Source organism: Rutidosis leptorrhynchoides, chromosome 4 (assembly GCF_046630445.1).
Source record: "Rutidosis leptorrhynchoides isolate AG116_Rl617_1_P2 chromosome 4, CSIRO_AGI_Rlap_v1, whole genome shotgun sequence".
NCBI classification, from domain to species: Eukaryota; Viridiplantae; Streptophyta; class Magnoliopsida; order Asterales; family Asteraceae; genus Rutidosis; species Rutidosis leptorrhynchoides.
The window spans coordinates 503,394,587-503,422,150 of record NC_092336.1 but is presented as its reverse complement, the minus strand read 5'-3'; the positions used below and the strand labels follow the sequence as shown (position 1 = coordinate 503,422,150).

Sequence of the window (27,564 nt, the reverse complement as noted above, 5' to 3'; positions counted from 1 at the left end):
TTGATTTGGGTCACTGAATGAAGGGTGTCTCTGAATCAGATTCTGAACCGTTCAAATTTAAAGACCTCTCCATACCATTCAGTGGCTACATATTTCCCTCAGTACCCTTTTATTCTCATTATCTTCCCACATCTTCAACCATCTGCAACTCGTAGGATCCTTCATCCAAGTTTGATTTCTATCACCAGGTAATATCATCTTCATCATCAATAAACTTCAACTTTAAAATCTTTTTTTATCTTCTACCTTTTTTTATCATCTTCATCACCAATAAACTTCATCCACATCCGATTAAAATCTTTCTTTAAAATTATTTTTTTCTATCTTCTACCTTATATGTATATTTATCTTCATCATCAATATATCTTCTTGTTTTTACCAAAAATTAACCAACGTAAACATACCTACAATCATGTACAAACTAAATCTCTCTTACATGATTTTAGGGATTTCTTATAATAATGAAATTTAGGGTTTAAACTCTCTTTAATTTCAGCGACTTCAAGTAGCGCTTCACTCATATTTTGTTTCCTGTTTGCCTATATACCTTCAGCAAGGTTGCAATTTGGTGGGGATTCTATGTAAAAGTGCTTTAATTTTTTGTGGGTATTGTTGTTTTTTGTGAGATCTGGATCGGTCAATTAGAGTTACACATAAATTATAGGGTAATTTCATGTTTGGAAATTTTAGTGGGTATTGTTGTTTTTTATTTTTATTTTGTTATGAATGTTTAGATATTTATATTATTGTTGTTTTTTTAAGTATAATTTTTGTAAAGGTATAGATATTGATATAAGGTTAATATGGTAATTTTATATCATTCAGAGTGTTGATTCAGAACTCTTATCAAACAGTGAGTTTTCATTCAGAACGATACTGATTCAGAACTTTTGTATCATTCAGAGCTCTGAATCATTCAGTGCTAAATCATTCAGTTTTATCAAACGCATCCTCAGTGTTGTAACAAACGGCCGAGACTGGCGTCGCAAAGGTTTTACAATGTTACCGTTGCAACGGACCTAAAAACGGTTAAAAACGGTCAACAACGTCAAAAAGACGGTCAACAACGGCCGAGACGGCAAAAAACGTCCGAGACGGGGTCGAGACGAATGTTGACCAACATTGACTTTTTAAATATTTCAAACATAAATATTTAAAATATAAATATTTCAAATTAAAGGCAAATATCTATGTTTACTTTGAAATATTTATGTTTGTAATGTATATAAAAAGTTAACGTTGGTCAGCATCCGTCTCGACCCTATTTTTTCCGTTGTGACGTTTTAAAGTCCCTACCGTCTGGAGCCCATAACCTTGTCAGCACTACAATTTCTCTGAAATTAAGTAATTAACACGCCTGCTTCTCAATATAAATACATACACATATATATTCTCTTTTCTTCGAATTTTCCAGTAAAAATATATACTCCTATCAAAAATTTCCAACAGATCATCATTTTTATAACTTTAGTTTCAGTTTTCCATTAGTTTGGTAGTCTGTTCAAATTTTTTCTAGCGTGTTTGCAGTTTTGTTTTCTTATCATGGTATGCAAGTTTCTCTATATTTATCGATACATATGTGTCCATTTAAAGTGTAGATATGAAATGGGAATTTTAGTCTAATGCATAGCCGTAATATCAAGCATTACGTTTGTAGATTGTTTCGATAGATATGAAAATGGGTTTAGGGTCTATCTGACATAACCCTAGTCTAACATTTATTAGCACAAAATAGTGAGTTGCAGATTGATTGATTTGGTCAATTTTGTATCAATGGAGAATGCACAAAGGATTAGTCAGATAATGTATCCACTTGATACTGACGACGACGAAGATATCGTAGAAGCGGTTCAAGATTTGTTCAAAGAAGTTCATGTTGGTGATCGAGTTGGTTCTTCTTCGACTCCGTGTCCCAATCCGGCACATAAAGGTGGGTCCTCCAATGTTATAACATACAAGATCGAGAATCGAGCCGGAAAAAAAATTGTAAAAAAAATGGTAAATGGTAAGTTGAAGAGGGCAGACCCATGATTCATTGGTTTGTCATGGTATTTTGTTGTTACTTTTGGTGTTGGTTTTTGGTAGTTTGTTTAGATTGGTTTTTATGTTTCTTTAGTATTTAGCTTTGATTTTTGCTCCGATTTATCTCTTTGTGGAGGTTCGGTTATCTATAATTTTTGTTCAATTGTAACTTTTTAGGTATGAGCCTCCCGATCTTTGGTTGTTGTATCCTTTGTTGAAGTCTTCGTATCTATGAGTTTTTGTTTTTTTAAAAAAGAAAAAAAATTCACAAATTAGTGGTGAAATTGTTCAACAAACAGGTCGTATTGAGGACAAAGTCTACGTAGCTGTTGGGAATGACTTGAAAGAATGTCGGTCAACTCTGCTGTGGGCCCTACAGAATTCAGGAGGTAGTCAGATATGTATACTTCATGTCCACCAACCTGCAGAATCAATCCACTTTGGTAATTATTTTTTCTTTGTGAATGATTTTTAACTTTTTATATTTGTTTCTAAGTCGATCATCGCAGTTAAATTAGTTAGGTGACCTTGGTTAATGTTTAATGCTTTGCAACTTGTGAATCGACCACCAATATTCATTTTCAAAAAACGACAACTTCTTTTTTAAATCTGGTGCAGCGCACCTAAAACCTTCTACCCAAACTCTACACGTTTACTCGTTATGGTGCGGATCACCGGGGCTTAGGTGCGGCGCACCACATGCTAATGACCCAATTTCAGCCTTTTTAAAACACTTTTTGACCCGTTTAATTACCAAATTGACACACACACGCAATTCAATTACAACATGTTTTAACTTTAAATTCAAGGGTTAAGGGATGTGCGAAAGACACCTTTGGATGAAATTCAAGGGTTAAGGGACAACCCTGTGTGCGATGATGCACTCCACAGGAGTCGAACTATTGACATCTCACTAATAGAGAGGCAGACCACTACTACATGAGCTACAACACCGTATAATTATTATCATATTATTCTCGCATAAGACCATATATAATAAATTTTAGAGATGTTTTCTTTTTAAACTTTTGTTATTCAATGTAAATAATTTCTATCAACAACGGGTTATTTTGATTTTTAAACTTTTGTAGGGTATATATTATTATTATTATTATCAATAAATTTTTCCATCTAATTAGAAACATATAATTTTGTACTAATTATCCATATGCGTCTTTTAATTACATATAAATAACTGAAACAATGTTTACAAATGATTTCCCGCTTTATCGATCGCTGCAACACGTCTTATTAAAAAACTTTATGTACCATCTGAATGGGACCATTCAGTACTGAGTGCTGAATCGGTTAGCTCACTCAGGGTGTGTTTGCTTGCATCTGAATGGGACCATTCAGCACTGAGTGCTGAATCGGTTAGCATTCAGAGTGTTTGATTTGGGTCACTGAATGAAGGGTGTCTCTGAATCAGATTCTGAACCGTTCAAATTTAAAGACCTCTCCATACCATTCAGTGGCTACATATTTCCCTCAGTACCCTTTTATTCTCATTATCTTCCCACATCTTCAACCATCTGCAACTCGTAGGATCCTTCATCCAAGTTTGATTTCTATCACCAGGTAATATCATCTTCATCATCAATAAGCTTCAACTTTAAAATCTTTTTTTATCTTCTACCTTTTTTTATCATCTTCATCACCAATAAACTTCATCCACATCCGATTAAAATCTTTCTTTAAAATTATTTTTTTCTATCTTCTACCTTATATGTATATTTATCTTCATCATCAATATATCTTCTTGTTTTTACCAAAAATTAACCAACGTAAACATACCTACAATCATGTACAAGCTAAATCTCTCTTACATGATTTTAGGGATTTCTTATAATAATGAAATTTAGGGTTTAAACTCTCTTTAATTTCAGCGACTTCAAGTAGCGCTTCACTCATATTTTGTTTCCTGTTTGCCTATATACCTTCAGCAAGGTTGCAATTTGGTGGGGATTCTATGTAAAAGTGCTTTAATTTTTTGTGGGTATTGTTGTTTTTTGTGAGATCTGGATCGGTCAATTAGAGTTACACATAAATTATAGGGTAATTTCATGTTTGGAAATTTTAGTGGGTATTGTTGTTTTTTATTTTTATTTTGTTATGAATGTTTAGATATTTATATTATTGTTGTTTTTTTAAGTATAATTTTTGTAAAGGTATAGATATTGATATAAGGTTAATATGGTAATTTTATATCATTCAGAGTGTTGATTCAGAACTCTTATCAAACAGTGAGTTTTCATTCAGAACGATACTGATTCAGAACTTTTGTATCATTCAGAGCTCTGAATCATTCAGTGCTAAATCATTCAGTTTTATCAAACGCATCCTCAGTGTTGTAACAAACGGCCGAGACGGGCGTCGCAAAGGTTTTACAATGTTACCGTTGCAACGGACCTAAAAACGGTTAAAAACGGTCAACAACGTCAAAAAGACGGTCAACAACGTCCGAGACGGCAAAAAACGTCCGAGACGGGGTCGAGACGAATGTTGACCAACATTGACTTTTTAAATATTTCAAACATAAATATTTAAAATATAAATATTTCAAATTAAAGGCAAATATCTATGTTTACTTTGAAATATTTATGTTTGTAATGTATATAAAAAGTTAACGTTGGTCAGCATCCGTCTCGACCCTATTTTTTCCGTTGTGACGTTTTAAAGTCCCTACCGTCTGGAGCCCATAACCTTGTCAGCACTACAATTTCTCTGAAATTAAGTAATTAACACGCCTGCTTCTCAATATAAATACATACACATATATATTCTCTTTTCTTCGAATTTTCCAGTAAAAATATATACTCCTATCAAAAATTTCCAACAGATCATCATTTTTATAACTTTAGTTTCAGTTTTCCATTAGTTTGGTAGTCTGTTCAAATTTTTTCTAGCGTGTTTGCAGTTTTGTTTTCTTATCATGGTATGCAAGTTTCTCTATATTTATCGATACATATGTGTCCATTTAAAGTGTAGATATGAAATGGGAATTTTAGTCTAATGCATAGCCGTAATATCAAGCATTACGTTTGTAGATTGTTTCGATAGATATGAAAATGGGTTTAGGGTCTATCTGACATAACCCTAGTCTAACATTTATTAGCACAAAATAGTGAGTTGCAGATTGATTGATTTGGTCAATTTTGTATCAATGGAGAATGCACAAAGGATTAGTCAGATAATGTATCCACTTGATACTGACGACGACGAAGATATCGTAGAAGCGGTTCAAGATTTGTTCAAAGAAGTTCATGTTGGTGATCGAGTTGGTTCTTCTTCGACTCCGTGTCCCAATCCGGCACATAAAGGTGGGTCCTCCAATGTTATAACATACAAGATCGAGAATCGAGCCGGAAAAAAAATTGTAAAAAAAATGGTAAATGGTAAGTTGAAGAGGGCGGACCCATGATTCATTGGTTTGTCATGGTATTTTGTTGTTACTTTTGGTGTTGGTTTTTGGTAGTTTGTTTAGATTGGTTTTTATGTTTCTTTAGTATTTAGCTTTGATTTTTGCTCCGATTTATCTCTTTGTGGAGGTTCGGTTATCTATAATTTTTGTTCAATTGTAACTTTTTAGGTATGAGCCTCCCGATCTTTGGTTGTTGTATCCTTTGTTGAAGTCTTCGTATCTATGAGTTTTTGTTTTTTTAAAAAAGAAAAAAAAATTCACAAATTAGTGGTGAAATTGTTCAACAAACAGGTCGTATTGAGGACAAAGTCTACGTAGCTGTTGGGAATGACTTGAAAGAATGTCGGTCAACTCTGCTGTGGGCCCTACAGAATTCAGGAGGTAGTCAGATATGTATACTTCATGTCCACCAACCTGCAGAATCAATCCACTTTGGTAATTATTTTTTCTTTGTGAATGATTTTTAACTTTTTATATTTGTTTCTAAGTCGATCATCGCAGTTAAATTAGTTAGGTGACCTTGGTTAATGTTTAATGCTTTGCAACTTGTGAATCGACCACCAATATTCATTTTCAAAAAACGACAACTTCTTTTTTAAATCTGGTGCAGCGCACCTAAAACCTTCTACCCAAACTCTACACGTTTACTCGTTATGGTGCGGATCACCGGGGCTTAGGTGCGGCGCACCACATGCTAATGACCCAATTTCAGCCTTTTTAAAACACTTTTTGACCCGTTTAATTACCAAATTGACACACACACGCAATTCAATTACAACATGTTTTAACTTTAAATAATACATCCAACATATCTTATCATGCCCAAAATATAAACATTTGACCATTGTGGTACACCAGTGGCGAAAACAGAAATTTTTATCACTGGGGGCGAAAAAATTTTTAAAACGTAGCAATTTGTTTTGGGCAAAAATGAAAGTTTTGGGGCAAAATTTGGTGGGTTTTGGGCAAAATTTTGAGGTTTTTGGGCAAAATTTGGAGGTTTTATGACAAATTTTGGAGGTTTTTGGGCAAAATTTAAAGGTTTTAAGGCAAAATATAGAGATTTTGGGACAAAATATTAACACTTTGGGGCAAAAAAAAAAAAAAATTCCACTGGGGCAAAATCGAAAAATCCAAAATTTTTACACTGAAAATTGTAAATTCACTGGGGGCGACTGCCCCCTCTGTCCCCATTAATTTTCGCCACGGTGGTACACCCGGCCTATTTAAAAGTTAAAACCACTGTTGCAAAACACCCCGTCTCGAGCCGTTGTGACGCTGATATCGCGTATTTTATACACATTTTCATTAGCGATATCAGTTACATTTTGGTCCATTTGGATACGATTTGGCGGTTATATTGATGATATTGAGAAGGTTCGAGTTTGAAGAGGTAATTGTTGATAAGCGGTAATTTATGATGATTTTGAGGTGTTTTGTTAGTTTGTTATTGCTAAAGGCGCACCGAGGATGAATATGTTCAGTATTTATGGCGTATGTTGGTTTCTAGAGTATGCAAGTGAGTAAAAAGTGAAAAATAAACAAAGGATTCAGAAACAGTTATTTGCCGCGGCGCGATAACAGCCTCCGCGGCGCGACACAATGCTAATTTCCAGATCAGAAAGCCACTTAACAATGCCCGAAATTCCTTTGTTTCTCCGCGGCGCGACAAATAAAGCCGCGGCGCGGCAGACCTGTCGGTTCAGCTATTTTGGCAAGTATTTAAGCCCGAATTTAACCCTAATTATTCATAATCGTATCCTGACGAATTCCAGCCACTTTTTGACGAACTTAGGTGATTTTTGGAGATCTTCAAGGTCATTCTAAGGTACCAATCATTCCGAAATCAAGTCTTGATTCGTGTGTTCTTCAGGATTCAATCTTTAATTAGTTTTATTCTTTTGTTATCAACAATGAATTATTCTATGTCTTTGATTGTTATTTTGATTTCAGCCATGATTGTAGGCTAAACTCTTAATGTTTGTCTAGATTGAATATTTGCAAGTGTTTGGATGTTACTTTGAGGTTTTATTAATTGATGCATGATAATTATGAGTTTTGATTAAGAACCATTCTTGTGGGTGTTAATTATTGATACTAGGTTGATTAGTGAATCTTGTTTGAACAAAGGGAACCCTGTTTCAATTTAGTGATCTAATTCCCAATTGATTTGTCTTAACCGATTGGGTGCTTACTGGACCAAGGGGGTAAACCGGGTAACGTAATTGAACAAAATAGGGGTGAATTGTGTGGAGCGAACGCGTAACCAATTGAATCTTAATCTTGTAATTAGTTAGTTACTAAGTCACAAACGAAAGATAGTTTTTGGTGAAAGGGAACCCTAAGCCAATAAGTCCTAGTTTGATGTGTTTGCTAAAAGAGAACTCTGGGTAAACCGACTCTGTAATTGCGTGCATTGATTAATAGAATTAGTGCTTAATAACAAATCATCCAACACTGCGAATAGGATATCTAGGCGAACATTCTTTTATCCATTGAATTCAAATATCTTTATTTTTCTGTCGAGTCTGCATTTCTTTTATTTAAACTTAAAAACCAAAAATATTGTCTTTTATTTTCAAAGCTATCTTGATTTGGCTAATCGTTAAATAGCCGCAAAACGAACTATCTCGTACTTTCAACTTTCATAGTTTAACTTAGTTTACTTTTCTTAGTTGCAAACTTAATTCTCACGTTAATACTGTCCTTGGAACGATACTTGGAATTACCATTTTTATACTATTGCACGATCGGGTACACTGCCCGTTAGTGTGTAGTAATCTTTAAACCAGGCATATTTCCAGAGATAATTTATATACTAGATTTCACACATCAAGTTTTTGGCGCCGCTGCCGGGGACAGTTGTGTTGAAAATTAAGTTTGATAATTAAGTTTGTTTTTAGTTAATTTTAACTGTTTAGTTTAATTTAATTCTAATTGAGTCGGTGCGTTTAATCGGTTTATTAGCTGTGTTCTTGCAGTTACAGGTAGTGCATGCAACATACGCGTTCTTCAGATTCTCCAATTGTTAAACCATTTGACGAGCCTGAAAGAGAGTTGTTTAAAGCTTTAAGTCAGAAGCAAAAGTTAACAGTGGATTCATCAGTTTTATCGGGTGATACTTACGTTAATTTGGGTAGTACTTCTGAGACTGTGGTGCCCGAGACACCACCTGAAATTTTTAACGAAGAAGACTCTTACGCTTCGTCTGATACTACAGAAACTGAAGAAATGGCCGAAGGAGAACCACCTCGTCCTCAGACTATGGCAGAAAAGTTGAAGGCCACCCGAGGAGGCCAAGGCAATTCGATTACTCAGCCGAATATTACTCAGCCTTTTCAAATTACAGGGCCGATCCTGAATTTGATTTCTTCTGATTGCCGATTCTATGGCAAAGATACCGAGGATGCTAACGAGCATCTTCGTAATTTTAATGATGTTTGCAACTTGTTTAAGCTACATGAGGTTGCCGACACTTCAATTAAAACAAGACTTTTCCCTTGGACTCTTAAGGGAGAAGCTAAGAGATGGTTAGATAAGCAACCTGAGGGTACGATTAGATCTTGGGAGACTTTGGAGGATAAGTTTTTGTCGAAGTTTTTTCCTGCATCTCAAGCTGCTCGACTTCAAGCAGATATTTCTCAATTTAGACAAAAGAGCAGTGAGACATTGTTTGATGCTTGGGACCGTTTTGCTACTTTGTTACGCTCGTGCCCGCAACACGGGTTGAATGATTTACAGAAGGTTCAGATTTTCTACAAAGGTTGTGATATTCCTACGCGTCAGAGTATTGATCAAGCTGCAGGTGGTACGTTAATGGATAAGACTGAAGAAGAGGCGTTAGAGATCATTGAAAAGCAAGCTGCTTATTCTCATGAGTGGCATCAGGATCATGAATCTTACCCTTCAGCTTCAGTTAAGAGAACAGAGACTACAGGTACAGGTGCTTATGATGATTTTGGGTCTTTCAGTGCTAAGTTGGATTCGTTTGGTAGGAATTTGGAGAAGATGAACAAGGATATTCATGGTATGAAGGTTGGTTGTGAATACTGTGGAGGTTTGCATCTGGGCAAAGATTGTGATGCGGGTTTGACTATGAATCAGAAAGAAGAGGTCAACTATATTAGTCAGCAGAATAACAATCAGTTTCAGGGACGTGCTCAGTTTAACAGGAATTTCAATAATCCTTATAATCCGCAAGGTAATCAGGGTTCGAGGTTCCAACCGGGATCTAGTGGAGGTTTTCAGCAGCAAGCTCCCGGTTATTTTCAGAAACCACAGGTCGAAGAGAAAAAGTCCAACCTTGAGGCTATGATCGAGAAGTTAGTGATATCTCAGACTCAACTTGTCACTACCGTTACTCAGAATAATGAAAAGAATGACCAAATGTTTCGAAATCAACAAGCAGCTATTCATAATCTAGAACAACAGATTGGTCAACTTGCTAATAAGAATAGTGAGAGAAAACCGGGGGAGTTACCGAGCAAGACGGATACTAACCCGAAAAACGGGCATGTTAATGCTATCACCACCCGAAGTGGTTTAGCGTATCATCCACCGAGGAAGCCCGACGAGTATGATTTGAGGGTACCGTTAGTTAATGATAGTGAGCCGGTTGTTGAAAGTGAACCGGCAAAGGAAAAGGAGCCGGAACAGGTGGCTGAAAAAGTTGTTAAGGAACCGGTTACTGTTGCTGCTAAACCGGTAGTTAGAGAGTATCAACCACCGCTCCCATTCCCGAGGAAACAGCGATTGGAGAAGCTAGAGGCCGAAAAGTCCAAGTTCATGGACTTGATTAAAAAAGTTAACATAAATATGCCTTTTATTGATGTTATTGCAGGTGTGCCTAAGTATGCAAGGTTTCTTAAGGATTTGCTGACTAACAGGCAGAAGCTGAAGAACGTGTCTTCAGTCAGGTTGAATGCCGCATGCTCAGCGGTTGTTGCAAACAAGCTTCCCGAGAAGCTTGAAGATCCTGGAAGTTTTACCATTCCTTGTTTACTTGGTAATTTGGACTGTATGAGGGCTTTGGCGGATTTGGGGGCTAGCATTAATTTAATGCCTTATTCTATTTATCTTAAGCTAGACCCCGGGGAGTTAAAACCCACGCGTATGGCTGTGCAGCTAGCCGACCGCTCTATTAAATTCCCTCGTGGAATCATAGAGAATATGCTAGTGAAGACCGGGTCGTTAGTTTTTCCGGCAGATTTTGTGGTTTTGGATATGGAAGTGGATGAAAGGATTCCACTAATTTTGGGTCGGCCATTCTTAAATACTGCTAGGTGTATGATTGATGTGTATGGCCAAAAGCTGACCCTTAGGATAGATGATTTGAGTGCAACATTCTCAATCGACCATGCTTTGAAATACCCTGGCTACACTGATGATACATGTTATTTTCTTAACACTGTGAATGTCCAGTCTGAGTTTTTGCAGGAATTCCCAGAGTTACAGGGTTCAGGAGAATGCTCATTGGTTGAGATTGATGAGGATGTGCAGGTTGAGGAGGTGGATCTTTTAACCACCTTGATGGAAAACGGCTATGAGCCGACTGAAGAGGAGTTCAAAGAACTCGAACGTGATTCAAATTACCGGAGCAAGTCTTCAATTGAAGAACCTCCCGAGCTTGAATTGAAGCCACTTCCAGATCATTTGGAATACGCTTACTTGCATGAGGAATCTAAGCTTCCGGTAATTATTTCTTCTTCTCTTTCAGCAGGTCAGAAAACTGAGCTTGTAACCATGCTAAAGGCCCATAAGCCGGCTATTGCATGGAAGATTCACGACATTAAGGGTATTAGTCCCTCCTATTGCACCCACAAAATCCTAATGGAGGATAACTCCAAACCCGTGGTGCAACGCCAAAGGAGGTTGAACCCGCACATGCAAGATGTCGTGAAGAAAGAGATAATAAAGCTCCTTGATGCAGGTCTGATTTACCCGATTTCTGACAGTCCATGGATTAGCCCGGTACACTGTGTACCTAAGAAAGGTGGTATGACTGTTACCACCAATGATAAAAATGAGTTAATTTCCACCCGGACTGTCACGGGGTGGCGTGTTTGTATCGACTACCGTAAGTTGAACGACGCCACACGTAAAGACCACTTCCCGCTACCTTTCATGGATCAAATGCTAGAGAGGTTGGCGGGAAACAGCTTCTATTGCTTTCTCGATGGTTTCTCGGGCTATTTTCAAATTCCTATCTCGGCCGAGGACCAAGAGAAGACCACTTTCACGTGCCCGTATGGCACGTTTTCTTATCGACGCATGCCCTTTGGCCTTTGCAATGCTCCGGCCACTTTTCAAAGGTGCATGATGGCCATATTCCATGACATGATCGAAGATTGCATGGAGGTGTTCATGGATGACTTCTCGGTCTTCGGTGACACTTTCGATTCATGCCTTCTTAATTTGGAACGGATGTTGGTCAGGTGCGAAAAATCTAATCTTGTGCTCAACTGGGAGAAGTGCCATTTCATGGTTCAAGGGGGCATCGTTCTCGGGCACAAGATTTCTAAAAACGGTATAGAGGTGGATCCCGCAAAGGTTACCGCTATTAAGAACCTTCCACCCCCTACCGATGTTAAGGGTGTTAGGAGTTTTCTCGGGCACGCCGGTTTTTACCGGCGATTCATTAAAGATTTTTCTAAGATTGCCAACCCGATGAATAAACTCCTTGAAAAGGACACCCCGTGGAAATTCTCCGACGAATGCCAAAAGGCATTCGAGCTTTTGAAGGAGAAACTCATCAATGCGCCAATCATAATTGCTCCGAATTGGTCCCTTCCGTTCGAGCTTATGTGCGATGCATCTGATTTCGCTGTTGGCTCAGTTTTGGGTCAAAGGGTCGAGAAGCATTTCCGACCCATCTACTATGCAAGCAAGACCTTGCAAGGAGCGCAATTAAATTATACTACCACTGAAAAAGAGCTCCTTGCGGTGGTCTTTTCGTTTGATAAGTTCCGGTCCTACTTAGTCTTATCTAAGACTATTGTTTTTACGGACCATTCTGCTCTAAAGTACCTTTTTGCTAAACCGGATGCAAAACCACGACTTCTTAGATGGATCTTGCTTTTGCAAGAATTTGATGTGGAGATCCGGGATAAAAAGGGTGCTGAAAATTTGGCGGCCGACCACCTTTCACGTCTTGAGAACCCCTCCCGTGAGGTTCTCGATGAGACTACCATTCATGATGATTTTCCCGGCGAATATCTCATGAAGGTGGATAAGGTTGATGAGCCGTGGTACGTGGACATTGCTAATTATCTAGTTGGGAGATTCTTGGAGAAAGGGTGGTCACATCAAAAGAGGAAGAAATTTTTCAGTGACCTTAAGTACTATTTCTGGGAGTATCCCTATCTTTTTCGTTGTTGTCCCGATGGGGTTATCCGCCGGTGTGTTTCCGGTGATGAGTGTATGCGTATTTTGACCGAGTGCCATAGTGGGCCTACCGGTGGGCATTTTGGACCCCAAATTACGGGGCGTAAAGTCTATGATGCCGGCTTTTATTGGCCGACAATCTTCAAAGATGCCCACCTGGTTTGTAAGTCTTGTGATTCGTGCCAAAGGGCCGGTAAAGTCACCAAACGGGATGAGATGCCTCAACAAAGCATCCAAGTTTGCGAAGTATTTGACGTTTGGGGAATTGACTTTATGGGGCCATTTCCGAAATCTCAGAATTATAGTTACATACTCGTTGCCATTGACTACGTGTCTAAATGGGCCGAAGCGCAAGCTTTACCCACAAATGATGCACGAGTTGTGATTTCGTTCCTTAAGCGTTTATTCTCTCGATTTGGAACTCCTAAAGCTTTAATTAGTGATAGGGGTACTCATTTTTGTAACGCCCAAATGGAGAAGGTATTGAAGCGATATGGAGTTCTCCATAAAGTTTCTACTTCATACCATCCCCAAACGAGCGGACAAGTTGAGAATACCAATCGAGCTCTTAAAAGTATTCTTGAGAAAACTGTGGGTTCAAATCCAAAGGAGTGGGCAAATAAGCTCGATGAAGCTTTGTGGGCGTTTAGAACCGCCTTCAAAACGCCACTTGGTACCACTCCTTATCGGTTGGTTTATGGGAAAGCGTGCCATCTCCCATTGGAGATTGAGCATAAAGCTATGTGGGCACTTCAAAAGTGCAATTTAGATTTGAAGGAAGCCGGACGCCTAAGGGCGGGGCAATTGAATGAGCTTGGTGAGTTACGCCTTGATGCGTACGAGAATTCATTGATTTATAAAGAAAAGACCAAGCAATGGCATGATAGGAAGTTAAAGGGTCCAAAAGAGTTTAACGAAGGCGACCGAGTGCTTTTGTTTAACTCTAGATTGAAGCTTTTACCGGGAAAACTTAAGTCCCGGTGGACGGGACCATTTGAGGTTGTTAAGGTGTACCCATACGGTACGATCGAGTTGAAAAATGCAAATGGTATCACCTTTAAGGTTAACGGACATCGTGTGAAGAAGTATTTTGAGGGTCCGTTAGAGATTAATGATGAGGTTCGCGTTGAACCCGATCCCAACGCCACTTGAAGTTGGGGACGAGTTGCGTGAACGACTCATTAAATAAGGTTCACATTGTTGTATAGTGTGTATAATTAGGTGCGATCACGGGTTTGTTGAGTCCAAATTGCTAAATGATTGATTTTGATTGATTACTAGTTGGATTTGTGGTAGTTTTTGGTTATTGTTTTTTTTAAAAGGATGCTGAATTATAAAAAAAAAAGAAGTGTCAGTCTCCTGTGTATTGCCGCGTCGCGGCAAAGGCCTTCGCGGCGCGACGATGCAAACACTTTGGTAACAGAAACAAGCTTAAAGTTGATTTTATGAATACGTTGATTACCGCGTCGCGACAATTTGGGTCGCGGCGCGAGCTATAACTGGTTTTTGGGTATTACGTATTTCAAAAGAGTTTGTGTCAGGTACTGTGTAATGCCGCGGCGCGGTACGTAACGTCGCGGCGCGACATTTCAGGCGCGACGATTCTGACCCCCGAATTTGGTTTATAATAAATGGGCCAACCCGAATAGTTACATGACCCGTCGTTTTTTTTTTTAACCCCTTTTTAGGGTGTTTGCCTCAGTTTTTCACCACAAATTCACACACTATTCTCTCAAGAACACCTAAGGCTTCAAACCCTAAATTCAATTAACCCAAATCACTTCTTAATTTCTTCAATTAATTGCTACAACATGCCGGTCAAGGTCCGATTTTAACTAATCTTCTGCTTTTTCTTTCATTAATCTTGATTAATCTTGTTAATTTTAGGGTTTATGTTTGAAAATTTAAGGGGTTATGTTTAATTGAATCTTTTATGCTTTTATATGAATTAATTGTTAATGAATATGATATTATTGTGTTTCTTCATGATTTATTGTGTTGATTATGCATGATATTTATTCTTGAAATTATGGTAGTGATTAAATCCGAATTTTATGTTAAATATTTGGGGATTTTGTTTGAAAGGGTGTTGATGGTTAATGATGGTATGTTTTAAGATAGTGTGGGGTAATTTGGGCGGGGTTTTATTTGTGTTTTTGAAATTGGTTAAGTTTGATAAGAATTGTGATTCATGCGATGATTATTTGGATGTTGGAGTTGTTTAACTTGGATTGAAGTTGGTTATTTGATATGATGAAGTTTGTTATATGGAGTTTAAAGTGAGTTGTTTAATGAGGAATTTTTAAGCTTTAAGAGTTTTGGAATTAGTTTGAATGTGATAACATAAAACACAAACATATTTTTTGGATACTTGCTATTGTTTAAATGCTTAATTGAAGTTGAAACGAGTTTGATGGCAATTGATGCAAGTATGTGGAACATGTTGATTTCGCTTAACGCTAACTCTTAAATGTTTTGTGTTTGGATTTGTTTTTGTTTAATTTGTGCAGAGAAACAGATCGAGTGCACCATCATCCTCCACGGCTCAGGCCCGTATGGAGGAAGAACGACGAACCGACCCGGAAGTGTGGTTGGAAACAGTTCAGGAAGAATTTCCTCAATACTATGCATTTATTTCGGTTCGAAACATCCAAGCTACTTGGTTCTTCAGCTGGGATGAGTTAGACAGAGCATCTGATGAGGTTAAAGAGGAAATTGCTTCCATATTGTCGTTGTCTTATTGTGGGTTCGAACTAGATGCATGGGAACGCGCTATGTCCCTAAGAGAGGATCTTTATAGGGAATTAATTGTTGAATTTTTCTCCTCTCTTAGCTTTCGTACTAGACGAAATGGGGAAGATAAAGGGTTCTTAACTTTTCGATTGGGGGGCGAGAGAAGGGCGATGAGTCGATTCGATTTAGCGCGAGCGTTGAATTTGTTTGAAGGGTGGACCGATAATCTTTTGAAACGGTATTTACAGGAGACAGAGTTTATTGGTAGTCAGGAAGGCTATATTGAGCGTGATTTTTGGGAGGAAATATCGGGTTTGGTGCCTTTTGTGTCAAATGAATCCAAGGGCTCTGATATTCAACGAAAAGACTTACGGTTGTTTCAAAAGCTTTTATCAAGTACTTTTTGTGCCCGACGGAATGGGAATGATAAAGTAAATTCCACCGAGCTATGGATTTTGTTTAGGTATACGCGAGGTGCACATGTGGATTTGTGCAATCTTATTGGCACATATTTGTCAAATCATTCACGAGAGATTCGAGCCACACGGCCAATTCTTGGTGGCCATTATGTTACGCGAATTGCAAAGTTTTTCAATATAGATTTCAGCAGGTGTACCAGATTGACTGATCAGCTGCAGATTATGAAACCTTTTAATCTAAGGTTTTATTTTAATGCGAATTTCGTTATGTGGAATGAGAGTCGAGATGTTGTGGTGCCGTTTGTTGAGCCACAAGCACCCGAGGTTGGGGGTGCTAATCAGGGTGTAAATGAGCCGGAGCCGGTTGCTCCAAATGTGCAAGCTGGGGGTGAGCAGCAATGGGGAATTTCCCAAGAAATTTGGGATGGTTTGGTTTCATCAGTGGGTAATATACAGGTTGGTATGTCGAGTGGGTTTAGTGATTTCCGGAGTGATCAGCGGGAACATGATAACAGAATGTGGGCGAGCCAACAGAGAATAGAGACGAGTAATTCTAGGCAGGAGGAAAGGTTAAATGAGATAAACCATGATCAGCAGTGGATTGCATACGGTAATGACTGGCAACGCCACAACGATCGCCTCTATTACCACGATCCAGAGAATTATTTTGGTACCATCGCTCAGCAACCAGTCTACTATCGGAGTGAGGTTAGGCCTCGAGTTGAGGCCCCGATTTATGATGAGAGGGAGAGATTTCAGGATGCCCAGCGCAGATATGAGCAGCAGTACCCGTACGGCAGCTGGCCGTATGACGGGTTTCAGTGATGAGGGCCTGCGTGCCCGTAGATCTTGTTGTATTGGTTTTAGACTATTTTCTTTTCGATTTGGTTGTACTTGATATTTTTATTTTTCGTATGATGTACTTGAGACTTATTCGGGGCAAGGCGTTTCGGTACCGGGTGGTACCACCTTGCCCATTTATGTAGTTTGCTTGCTTCTCTTTTTATTAGGTTGTTGGTGAAACGGTTTTTCAAGTCTGGCATTAAGTTCAGCAAAACTACTTGAGTGATGATATTGGTGTGAGAATCGGGAATGGACGATGTTCTTATGCTGGCAGTCAGTTCAGCGCCATCTGTCACTGTCATTCCACGATCTGTGGTTAAGCTCGATAAGTTTTTATTTTTCTTACCCTTTTGATTTTAATCCATTTTTGATCTCATGTGATGGGGACATTACTTGATCTCAAGTGTGGGGTGGGGGATGTAAAATCTCTCGGGTTGGTTATTAATAGAATCATCATTATTTTGGTTTTGATATTTAAAAGACTTGACGTTTCACGGGGTTTTGGTCATAAAAAATTGAAAAATTTAGGGGAAAATAAAAAAAAAAATGAAAAAAATTAGTTAGTTAAAAAGAGAAAAAAAAAAAAAATATAAAAGTAGTTAAAAATTCGGCCAAAACCCTTGTTTAAGTATGGCTTGGTATTTATATTTCATGATGTTTAAAGAAGCCAAAGTTGTTCCACATGTTCATTACCATTGAACATGAAATCCTACGAGTTCGAAGAACTCAATAGTAGGTCACCTGTACCAAAACGGGTGTAAACCGTGAGAGAGCGGTGATTGCATAGCGTGATTGTGACCGAATTACGTGCCAGATCAAAAACTTTTGGTTACTTGGTATAGCATACTTCCGAAACTATATCATTTTATTATTGCATCATTTAATGATGTGATACTGTGGGAAGAGGAGCCTTGAGCTTCACCAGTGCTAACCTTTTTAGGAGCAATAGCTACGTGCTTGTGTTTGCTTAGACAACACAACCCATAGCCAAAAGCTATGGAACCCGAAGGTTTTCGGGATTTTTCAAAACCGGTGTCAATTGAAACAAATTGGCACTTCCGAGTGACTCAGATCCACTCATTAAGGAAGTAAAGTCTTCCGACCGTCCTACTTGGTACGTATACCTCTTACGCGTGCCATTTCATTATCCATCATATCACGATGAGGTACTGTTAGAGGAGGAAGTCTTGAACTTTCAAAACACGTTCATTATTTTGAATGTGAAATCCTACATGAACATTCAGTTCATACGTAGGTCACTTGTACAAAAACGGGTGTCAACCGTATGAACGGTGATTGGATCGTGTGGTCGAAGCCGGGCCATACGCTAGATCGAAAACTTTATAGGGCGGTCTTCATTGTTTCTCCTAACAAGGACAATGTATGCGCTCGACCACCTTTTATGACCATACAGGATGAATCCACTCCATCCTAAAGGGAGTCAAGTCTCCCGAACGACACACTTGCTGATTTGTTTCAGAAGTTGTAGTCCAGACCAGTTGTAGGGTGACGAAAAGTCTTGAAAAGTCATTGCTAAAATCGACTGGAAATCTACCAGGCCTCAACATCAAACAGGGAAACTGGTAGTTGAAGCTTATCTCAATGAGGGAGATTTGCTAGCTTAATGGGAAGCGCACCATGATACACAAAATGTCAGTGATTGATCAGATTCCCAGTGGATAACCTCCGGAAAGGTAAGATATCAGCTTTTAAGCCTGATGAACTTAGATCTTTATGGTTGACTTAACGGATTAGACGGTTACCTCATAACCATCGATGATATCCGGACGTAATGTGTATCCTCCTAAGCACATTATTTTCTACCGACATCTCACAATGTTAGGTACTGTGGGAGGCTTGGCTTGACCAATTGCGGGGTAGCCCGTGTGTTCTCTTAGCACATGTGTTCGATTGCTTATTCCTTGGTGCTAGGTTCCCACTTGATTCCCGGTTCCATTGAAGATTATATTCGAGATTCTCTACTTCATCATTATGGTACGTTATCGAGATTACTTTTGGTTATTATAATGATTCATTTTGATTGCGGTTTGAGAAGTTACATCGGGGGAATGCAAGTGGGAACCATGGTTGTTATTTTTGCCAAATCGTGCCCACGCTAGATGCTTGTTTGGTTTCTTGATTCATTGGTTCTACATTCATATTTGAAGACATTATTATATTGTAGAAGATTATTTTCGAGTTTAATTGCTTGAGGACAAGCAAAACTCTAGTGTGGGGTGGTTTGATATCGCGTATTTTATACACATTTTCATTAGCGATATCAGTTACATTTTGGTCCATTTGGATACGATTTGGCGGTTATATTGATGATATTGAGAAGGTTCGAGTTTGAAGAGGTAATTGTTGATAAGCGGTAATTTATGATGATTTTGAGGTGTTTTGTTAGTTTGTTATTGCTAAAGGCGCACCGAGGATGAATATGTTCAGTATTTATGGCGTATGTTGGTTTCTAGAGTATGCAAGTGAGTAAAAAGTGAAAAATAAACAAAGGATTCAGAAACAGTTATTTGCCGCGGCGCGATAACAGCCTCCGCGGCGCGACACAATGCTAATTTCCAGATCAGAAAGCCACTTAACAATGCCCGAAATTCCTTTGTTTCTCCGCGGCGCGACAAATAAAGCCGCGGCGCGGCAGACCTGTCGGTTCAGCTATTTTGGCAAGTATTTAAGCCCGAATTTAACCCTAATTATTCATAATCGTATCCTGACGAATTCCAGCCACTTTTTGACGAACTTAGGTGATTTTTGGAGATCTTCAAGGTCATTCTAAGGTACCAATCATTCCGAAATCAAGTCTTGATTCGTGTGTTCTTCAGGATTCAATCTTTAATTAGTTTTATTCTTTTGTTATCAACAATGAATTATTCTATGTCTTTGATTGTTATTTTGATTTCAGCCATGATTGTAGGCTAAACTCTTAATGTTTGTCTAGATTGAATATTTGCAAGTGTTTGGATGTTACTTTGAGGTTTTATTAATTGATGCATGATAATTATGAGTTTTGATTAAGAACCATTCTTGTGGGTGTTAATTATTGATACTAGGTTGATTAGTGAATCTTGTTTGAACAAAGGGAACCCTGTTTCAATTTAGTGATCTAATTCCCAATTGATTTGTCTTAACCGATTGGGTGCTTACTGGACCAAGGGGGTAAACCGGGTAACGTAATTGAACAAAATAGGGGTGAATTGTGTGGAGCGAACGCGTAACCAATTGAATCTTAATCTTGTAATTAGTTAGTTACTAAGTCACAAACGAAAGATAGTTTTTGGTGAAAGGGAACCCTAAGCCAATAAGTCCTAGTTTGATGTGTTTGCTAAAAGAGAACTCTGGGTAAACCGACTCTGTAATTGCGTGCATTGATTAATAGAATTAGTGCTTAATAACAAATCATCCAACACTGCGAATAGGATATCTAGGCGAACATTCTTTTATCCATTGAATTCAAATATCTTTATTTTTCTGTCGAGTCTGCATTTCTTTTATTTAAACTTAAAAACCAAAAATATTGTCTTTTATTTTCAAAGCTATCTTGATTTGGCTAATCGTTAAATAGCCGCAAAACGAACTATCTCGTACTTTCAACTTTCATAGTTTAACTTAGTTTACTTTTCTTAGTTGCAAACTTAATTCTCACGTTAATACTGTCCTTGGAACGATACTTGGAATTACCATTTTTATACTATTGCACGATCGGGTACACTGCCCGTTAGTGTGTAGTAATCTTTAAACCAGGCATATTTCCAGAGATAATTTATATACTAGATTTCACACATCAGACGCCCGTTGCGACGGTTTGGTGACTAGTCCGTCCCGTCTCGAAGAAAACCGTCTAATATGACAGTCAACGGTCAAAATTCGGGTTAAAGTTGAAAAAAATTAGGTCAAAGTCTCAAAATTCGGAAAAGCCAGAAAGTCGGTAAAATCGATCAAATTTGTTATTTTTAGTTTTAATTTTCTATATTATATTAACGGTGATAGCGATTATGGGTACAAATTAGTCAATTAAAGTTTTGGCTTTAAAACATGTACACATATATACATTTATATACTTATATATTTAAAAGTCAACTTTGGTCAACATCCGTCTCGACCCCGTTTCGAACGTCTCTTCCTTTTTAGGACCCAACCGTCTCGAACCAGTCTCACGTCTTTTGCAACCTTGGTTAAAACAACAAAGGTGTTAAACGTGACCCAAATGTACAAAATGACAATTGACTTAGTACTAGAGCGTGAATTCCAGGATTTATCTACCCCACATCCAACAACCATCAAAAGCGAGCAAAACAAGCATCACATAAGCATCAAGTCAAGTCTTTAAGCACAGGAAGCATCCACTAATCTATCATCTCTACATTTTTACCTTTTCCTGTACCGGGATTTGATCCCACAAAATAGTAAACAACCACAGGGTAAGCAAAACGCTTAGTGAATACAATATGGACATATCATTTAATAAATTTTAATATAGAATACAGAATACACAAACTGCATATAAATATCAACAAGCATACAAGAGTCTTTGCTTAGTCCCCAACAAGAAACAAAGTCCCAAATCATTCGAATTGCACCTCGTGCTAAATTGGGTCCTTACTTAGTCCCCGACAAAAGTAAGCCGCCGACAAGAAACAACGTCCCAAATCATTTAAATTACACCCCTGCGAATTCGGGTCCTTACTTAGTCCCCGACAAAAGTAAGTCCCCTAGACATCCCCGATGTAATAGGCATGGGCGTCCCCAATGCCAAAACACCAACTAATGCGTCCCCGACGCTTGGAAACTCTTGTACATCCCCGATGTACTATGAGCTCCGTTCACCATCTAACATACATCAGAACTTGCATATCAATGTCAATTTTACCAAGCAATATGCACACGTTGTACTCACATCGAATTCCAAATACGCAATAAAAGCAAACACTTCCAAATAGAAATTCAATCAATCAAGCTTTGTACACAAATCACCTACAAAGTATATATATACATACACATACATCACATTGTATTCACATTTGGTCAATCAAGACCCATACAACTAGGGTTCATCCTTGAAACCCATTAAACCCATTTTGACACCTACTAACAAAATCATGACTTATATACTCAAGTCTTTCAAACTCAAAATCTTAAACACCATTTCTTAACTTTCATAATCAAGTTACACATAGACAGCACATTAAAATTAATTTTCTTGACTTAAGTAAACAAATCACCACGTACACACTTTCAATTTTGACTAGTTCAACAACTTCACTAATCCAATAATCTCAAAACCTTAAACCCTAACCCTAATTTCGAATTAGTGTTTCAAGGGAGTCAAAACCCTTGATTTAAACAACGACATCACCTAGCTACAAAATTTCGAATTATAAGAACTAATTGTTGATACATTAAGCTGGGGTTTCAAAACCCCCAATATCACAAGAAGATGAAGAAAAGATGATGAATATTAAGCACCAATAGGTCTAGTAAGTGATTATTAGGTGTTGAATAACACTCTTAGATCATATTACATGTAAGAAATCTTCAAAATCGCCAATCTTTCACACACTCTTTCTTTCCATCTAATTTTCTGCATAAAAGAGTAATGAGGGGTGTTTGGTTATTTTAAAAAACTTGCCATAAGCCATATTATCAGTTTCTACCCGCCTCTCCTTAAAACCTTGCACCCATAGTGCATCTTCTAAAAATAACTAAGTTAACTAACATTATTTATTATTTATAATAAAATAATACCTATAAAATTGGAATGTTACAACTTGGTGATTTTCTAGATTAGAAAAGTTTGTTGCGAATAGTTGTAAAAGTAAATTACTATATAATTAAGTTGTTCAGATCATGTTGTCACAATGTGCTCAGTTCCTATTTTTTAGAAATAGAGCTTTAGACTATCTATCCTCATTGCGTTGTTAGATAGTAGGATTAGAAATTTGGAATTAGTTTATAGATTAAAGCTTCACAGTATTTTAAATAATTTGTGTGCGCCCTTTTTAATATAATGTTTGTATGTCTTGTGTGGGTCAAATAGATCACCTTCAAGCATGTCAAGTCACAGCATACCATGATATGGATACGGAAGATATGCACCAGCTTCTCGATAAATATAAACAGATATGTCAGGATACGGGGGTACTATTGTTTTATATTTCTATTGCCTTTATATATGGGAATATTATCCAAACTTGTTACGTGTGTGTGTGTGTGTTTAATTACAGCATGAGACCTAATTAATAACTTATATGTGGGATCTTTTATTTAAATATACAGGTGTGTGCGGAGGTGCAGTATATTGAAACGGAATATATCGAGAAAGGTATTGTTGAATTTGTACTTCAACACAATGTCAGAAGGCTTGTCATGGGAGCAGCCGCAGACATGCAAAATTCAAGGTACCTCACAAAAAAGTCTTACGTGCATTTACATTCACATTTATGTGCTTACAAAACTTGAAAATATAGTAGAATGGTGGAATTAAGATCCAAGAAAGCCATATATGTGTGTTTACATGCGACTGCTTCCTGTCAAATTCAGTTTATACGCAAAGGAGAAGTTATTTTTACTAGGTATGCCTCACTGTATACCCTTATACTATACTAAGTGGAAACTAGTTATGATACTAATACTAATTTTTTTTTTTTTGAACGGCAATATAATATTAATATATAAATGCAGGAAAGGTTGGTTGAGTGAAGCAGACGAACCGTTTGTCACTGATTCTGAAGAGAGTATTCCGAGTTCAGCATATGTTAGTGAAGGACATCAAATTATATTACATACTGACAACCCAACTCAAGACGATGGTACAACGTCTAAATTCAACGAGGACAATCAAAACGCTACATCATTCAGTCTCAGAGTAAGTGAATAATATCCTTGTGCCTCTTTACTGCAATCATCATGTTGAACTCTTTATGTTTTGCTTACCTGCATGTTTGGAAATTGACTACTCTCTCAGCTCCGTCCCGATTTAAAAGTTCGGTATTCTTTTCTGGATTGTCTCAAATTAATAGTTCACTTCCATAAATAGATAAGATTAATGAGATAAAGTTCTTATATACACTTACTTTATGGATGTAAAACAAAGAGGTAAGTAAAAAGTAAGGGGTAAAAGTGTAAAGTAAACAAAAGTACAGAGTGTGATAATGACATGACATTACTTAAACTATGTGTTTTTTGTCCGATGACTATTAAATTCAGAAAGATGGAGTATTTGTTTAGACTTACTACTTTATATGAAACTGCAGCAAGAAAGAAGTATAAATGATGAGCTTTATGACCTGCTTGTACAAGCCATTGAAGATGCAGATAAGTCCAAACGAGATGCTTTTGAGGAGTCTATCAGGTGTCGGAAATTACAAAAAGATGTCATAGAGACTAAGCGCAAGGTAAACTTTAAATTCTTGTGCCGATATAAGGCTCTTTTGTTTGTCTCTGTATATATGAACACTAATATACAGCCATATACACATAACGACCAGAGTTAAAAATCTTCCCAATATAGCCCAGTAGTGGTTGGGGCTCCGAACTTCCTTGCGAGAGGTCACATGTTCAAATCTTTGGGTGGCCGTGTAAACGGTCACGCAACGTTATGGATAAGGCGCAAACATCGGAGTTAAAAAATGCTCGCCCTTTTGGGTAACCCGAACAGGGAAAACCTCACAATACACATAACAGTCAGAATCTTATACCGTCAATCTTACAGGTGAGTGTATCTGAAAAGTTGTGTGCGAAAGAACTGAGAATAAGGCTAGAGGTTGAAGAGATGCTAGAAAGAACCGTGGAAGAACTCCAAATGGAACTCGAACAAAAGTCATCTCTAGAAAGTCAAATTGCAGATTCTGTCGATATTGTAAACGAGCTTGAACATGCAGTGTTCTCTAAGGATGAACAGCTTAAAATTTATAAAAAAGAACGTGACAAATTGAAGGTAGAATGTGATGATGCAGTTAGACTAGTCGAGGAATTAACAGAGAAAAATGCAAACGAAGCCTTAAACTTTTACTCTGAGTTTGAGTCATCAGAAGTTAAAGACGCCATTCGTAACTTTGACCGGTCACTTAAGATAGGAGAAGGGATTTATTATACTACATACAAAGGTTTACTTCGGCATACCAAAGTGGTCGTAAAGGTGTTTTACTCTCGTAATTCTCAAGTCCACTCAGGATATCAGCAGGAGGTATAATTAATTAGTTAATTATTATTATTAAATAATATGATTACTTGATATGATGATAACAAGCAGGTGGCCAGTCGCGCGTTGCGGCAAACAGTACTCCCACGCGTACAAAAAACTTTTTGTAGTACATAACTATATGTATTTTCAATAAAAAAATATTTTAACAGTAATAAATATAACATAACTCTAAAAGACAATAATTTGTTTCAATATACCAAACACCTCTTACAATCATAGACAAAACATGCAAGATTTTTGGTTTCTTTTTCTTTTGATTATATACCAACTACTTATACATATATATATATATATATATATATATATATATATATATATATATATTTATATATATATATATATATATATATATATATATATATATATAGTGGTAGGATCAAGAGGAAAGTAACCAATCGGAGGAAGCAAATTTTTTTTTTTTTTTTCGTTTTTTGAAAAAACTTTGTTCACGAACATTATAGATTGGATGAAAATAAGAACATTTAGAAAAGACACTTCGTGATAAATGTTATTATTTTGGAGGGAAAACGCTCGAAGAAGTAATATATAACAATTATCGTGTTTTTCGAGCGTATGTTGAGGTTTCAGACATTAGGGTTTAGATATTAGAGTTTAGATATTAGGGTTTATAGGGTTTAGATATTAGGGTTTAGAAATTTAGGGTTTAGGGTTTAGATTTAGGATTTAGATCGAGTTTTTAACACGAATGGTTTAGAGTTTAGGGTTTAGGGTTTAGGGTTTGGTGTTTTGGGTTTATGGAATAAACCCAAAACACCAAACCCTAAACCCTAAACTCTAAACCCTAAACTCTAAATCGGGCTAAATTTTACTTCACAAAACATGAAAAAAAAACGTTAACATTCTTCACGAACAATATTATCTTCAATGTTATTTTTGTCGATCGTTTTCCCGCCAAAATAATAACATTCATCACGAAGTGTCTTTTCTAAATGTTCTTATTTTCATCCAATCTATAATGTTCGTGAACAAAGTTTTTTCAAAAATCGAAAAAAAAAAATTGCTTCCCCCCGCTTCCCCCGATTGGTTACTTCCCCATTGATCCTGCCCCTATATATATATATATATATATATATATATATATATATATATATATATATATATATATATATATATATATATATATATATATATGAGATGTGAGTAAAGAAATAAATAAAAAGTTGTTAAAAAACATTGTAAAAAAAAGGTTTAGCAACAAAAAAAGGATAAAACCGATCCTCAAGCGGTCCCACAACGAACTAGATCATATGATTCCATGTTAAAAACCAACGCTAATGGCCCAATCCTAGCCTGCCACGTCAGTCTGAATCTAGATCATATGCTTCCATGATTGATTATATGTATAATATTCTTCAGCATGTATGATGCATCTAACATTACTTATTACTTTTTAATTAGGTGAATCTTGTAAGCAAACTTAGGCACCCAAATCTTGTAACCTTCATAGGAGCCTGCCCAGATAATCGGATGATAATTTACGAGTATCTTTCTGGAGGTAGCCTTGAAGATCGGCTCGACTGTAAAGACGATACTCCACCATTATCATGGCAAAATAGAATCCACATTGCAGCAGAGTTATGCATCTCTCTTATTTTTCTACTTTCATGTGGCGTTGTTCATGGTAATCTAAAGCCAACTAACATCCTTCTAGACCGGAACTTTGTTACTAAATTAAGTGACTTTGGAATCCATCATGAACTGTCCCAAAACGAGATCTTAAGCAATAATTACCCATCCGAATATATGGACCCTGTGTATCTTTCTACAGGAGAGTTTACTACGAATTCAGATGCTTATTCTTTCGGTATTATATTATTGAGGCTATTAACGGGTAAACCTGCTTTGGGGATAATAAATGAAGTGCAATTAGCAGTAGATGATGATAATTTGAAGAATATATTGGATTCTAGTGCTGGAGACTGGCCATTTGTGCAGGCACAACAATTGGCTGTTCTGGCATTGAGTTGTTGTGATCTTGTTACTACAAATAGGCCCAATTTTGAAACCGGGATTTGGAGGGTGGTTGAACCGATACGCGCTTCGTGTGGACTTTGTTCGTCTAAGTCAGGTTCCGAAAGACGACGAGATATTCCACACTACTTTGTTTGTCCAATCTTTCAGGTTTGTTTCCAATTTTTTTTACTAACATATGTGAAAATGAGTCCATTGCATGCATTTTTACTACAATAGTATTTAAGTAGTTTGGGTCAAAATTTGTAGGATACTATGGGAGATCCGGTGGTGGCAGCTGATGGATTTACATATGAAGAAGAGGCTATAAAAGGATGGTTAGACAGTGGCCATAACACCTCACCTATGACCAACATTAAGCTAGCCAACACCAACCTTGTCCCGAACCATGCACTACGGTCTGCCATTCAAGAATGGCTCCAGCAACCATAAATCGTTTTCTTTGATATTCATTGGTTAAATTTGTATATGGAAAACGTCGATGATATCATAATTTGTATGTGAAACGTTGCTAGTAATGTTATTTGATCCGGATA

The 27,564-nt window shown here is 37.3% G+C and overlaps 1 protein-coding gene across 13 annotated transcripts; it reads left to right on the top strand.

The window, feature by feature from the left end:
- Positions 1-53: 53 nt before the first annotated feature.
- Positions 54-27,564, top strand: LOC139839549 (U-box domain-containing protein 33-like). 13 transcript variants are annotated; one of them, XM_071829630.1, is made up of 12 exons: positions 54-188; positions 554-2,005; positions 2,322-2,465; positions 5,735-5,878; positions 22,871-22,971; positions 23,110-23,231; positions 23,301-23,405; positions 23,515-23,698; positions 24,087-24,227; positions 24,545-25,018; positions 26,456-27,178; positions 27,278-27,564. In XM_071829630.1, the coding sequence occupies exons 2-12, from the start codon at positions 1,774-1,776 to the stop codon at positions 27,458-27,460; spliced, it is 2,553 nt and encodes an 850-aa protein (XP_071685731.1). In that variant the 5' UTR covers positions 54-188; positions 554-1,773; the 3' UTR covers positions 27,461-27,564. The 13 variants fall into 13 exon arrangements, with proteins under 13 accessions (XP_071685731.1, XP_071685732.1, XP_071685733.1 ...); XM_071829631.1 differs by having other exon boundaries at positions 72-188; positions 1,736-2,005; XM_071829637.1 differs by lacking the exon at positions 554-2,005 and adding an exon at positions 5,192-5,417 and having other exon boundaries at positions 107-188.

What these genes read in the sequence shown, in the direction of transcription:
- LOC139839549 (XM_071829630.1), top strand. Translation starts at nt 1,774, where the DNA reads ATGGAGAATGCACAAAGGATTAGTCAGATAATGTATCCACTTGATACT. An exon ending in GGAGAAGTTATTTTTACTAG is followed by an intron (nt 23,406 to 23,514) that starts GTATGCCTCACT and finishes ATATAAATGCAG; the next exon opens with GAAAGGTTGGTTGAGTGAAG. An exon ending in TTGTTTGTCCAATCTTTCAG is followed by an intron (nt 27,179 to 27,277) that starts GTTTGTTTCCAA and finishes CAAAATTTGTAG; the next exon opens with GATACTATGGGAGATCCGGT.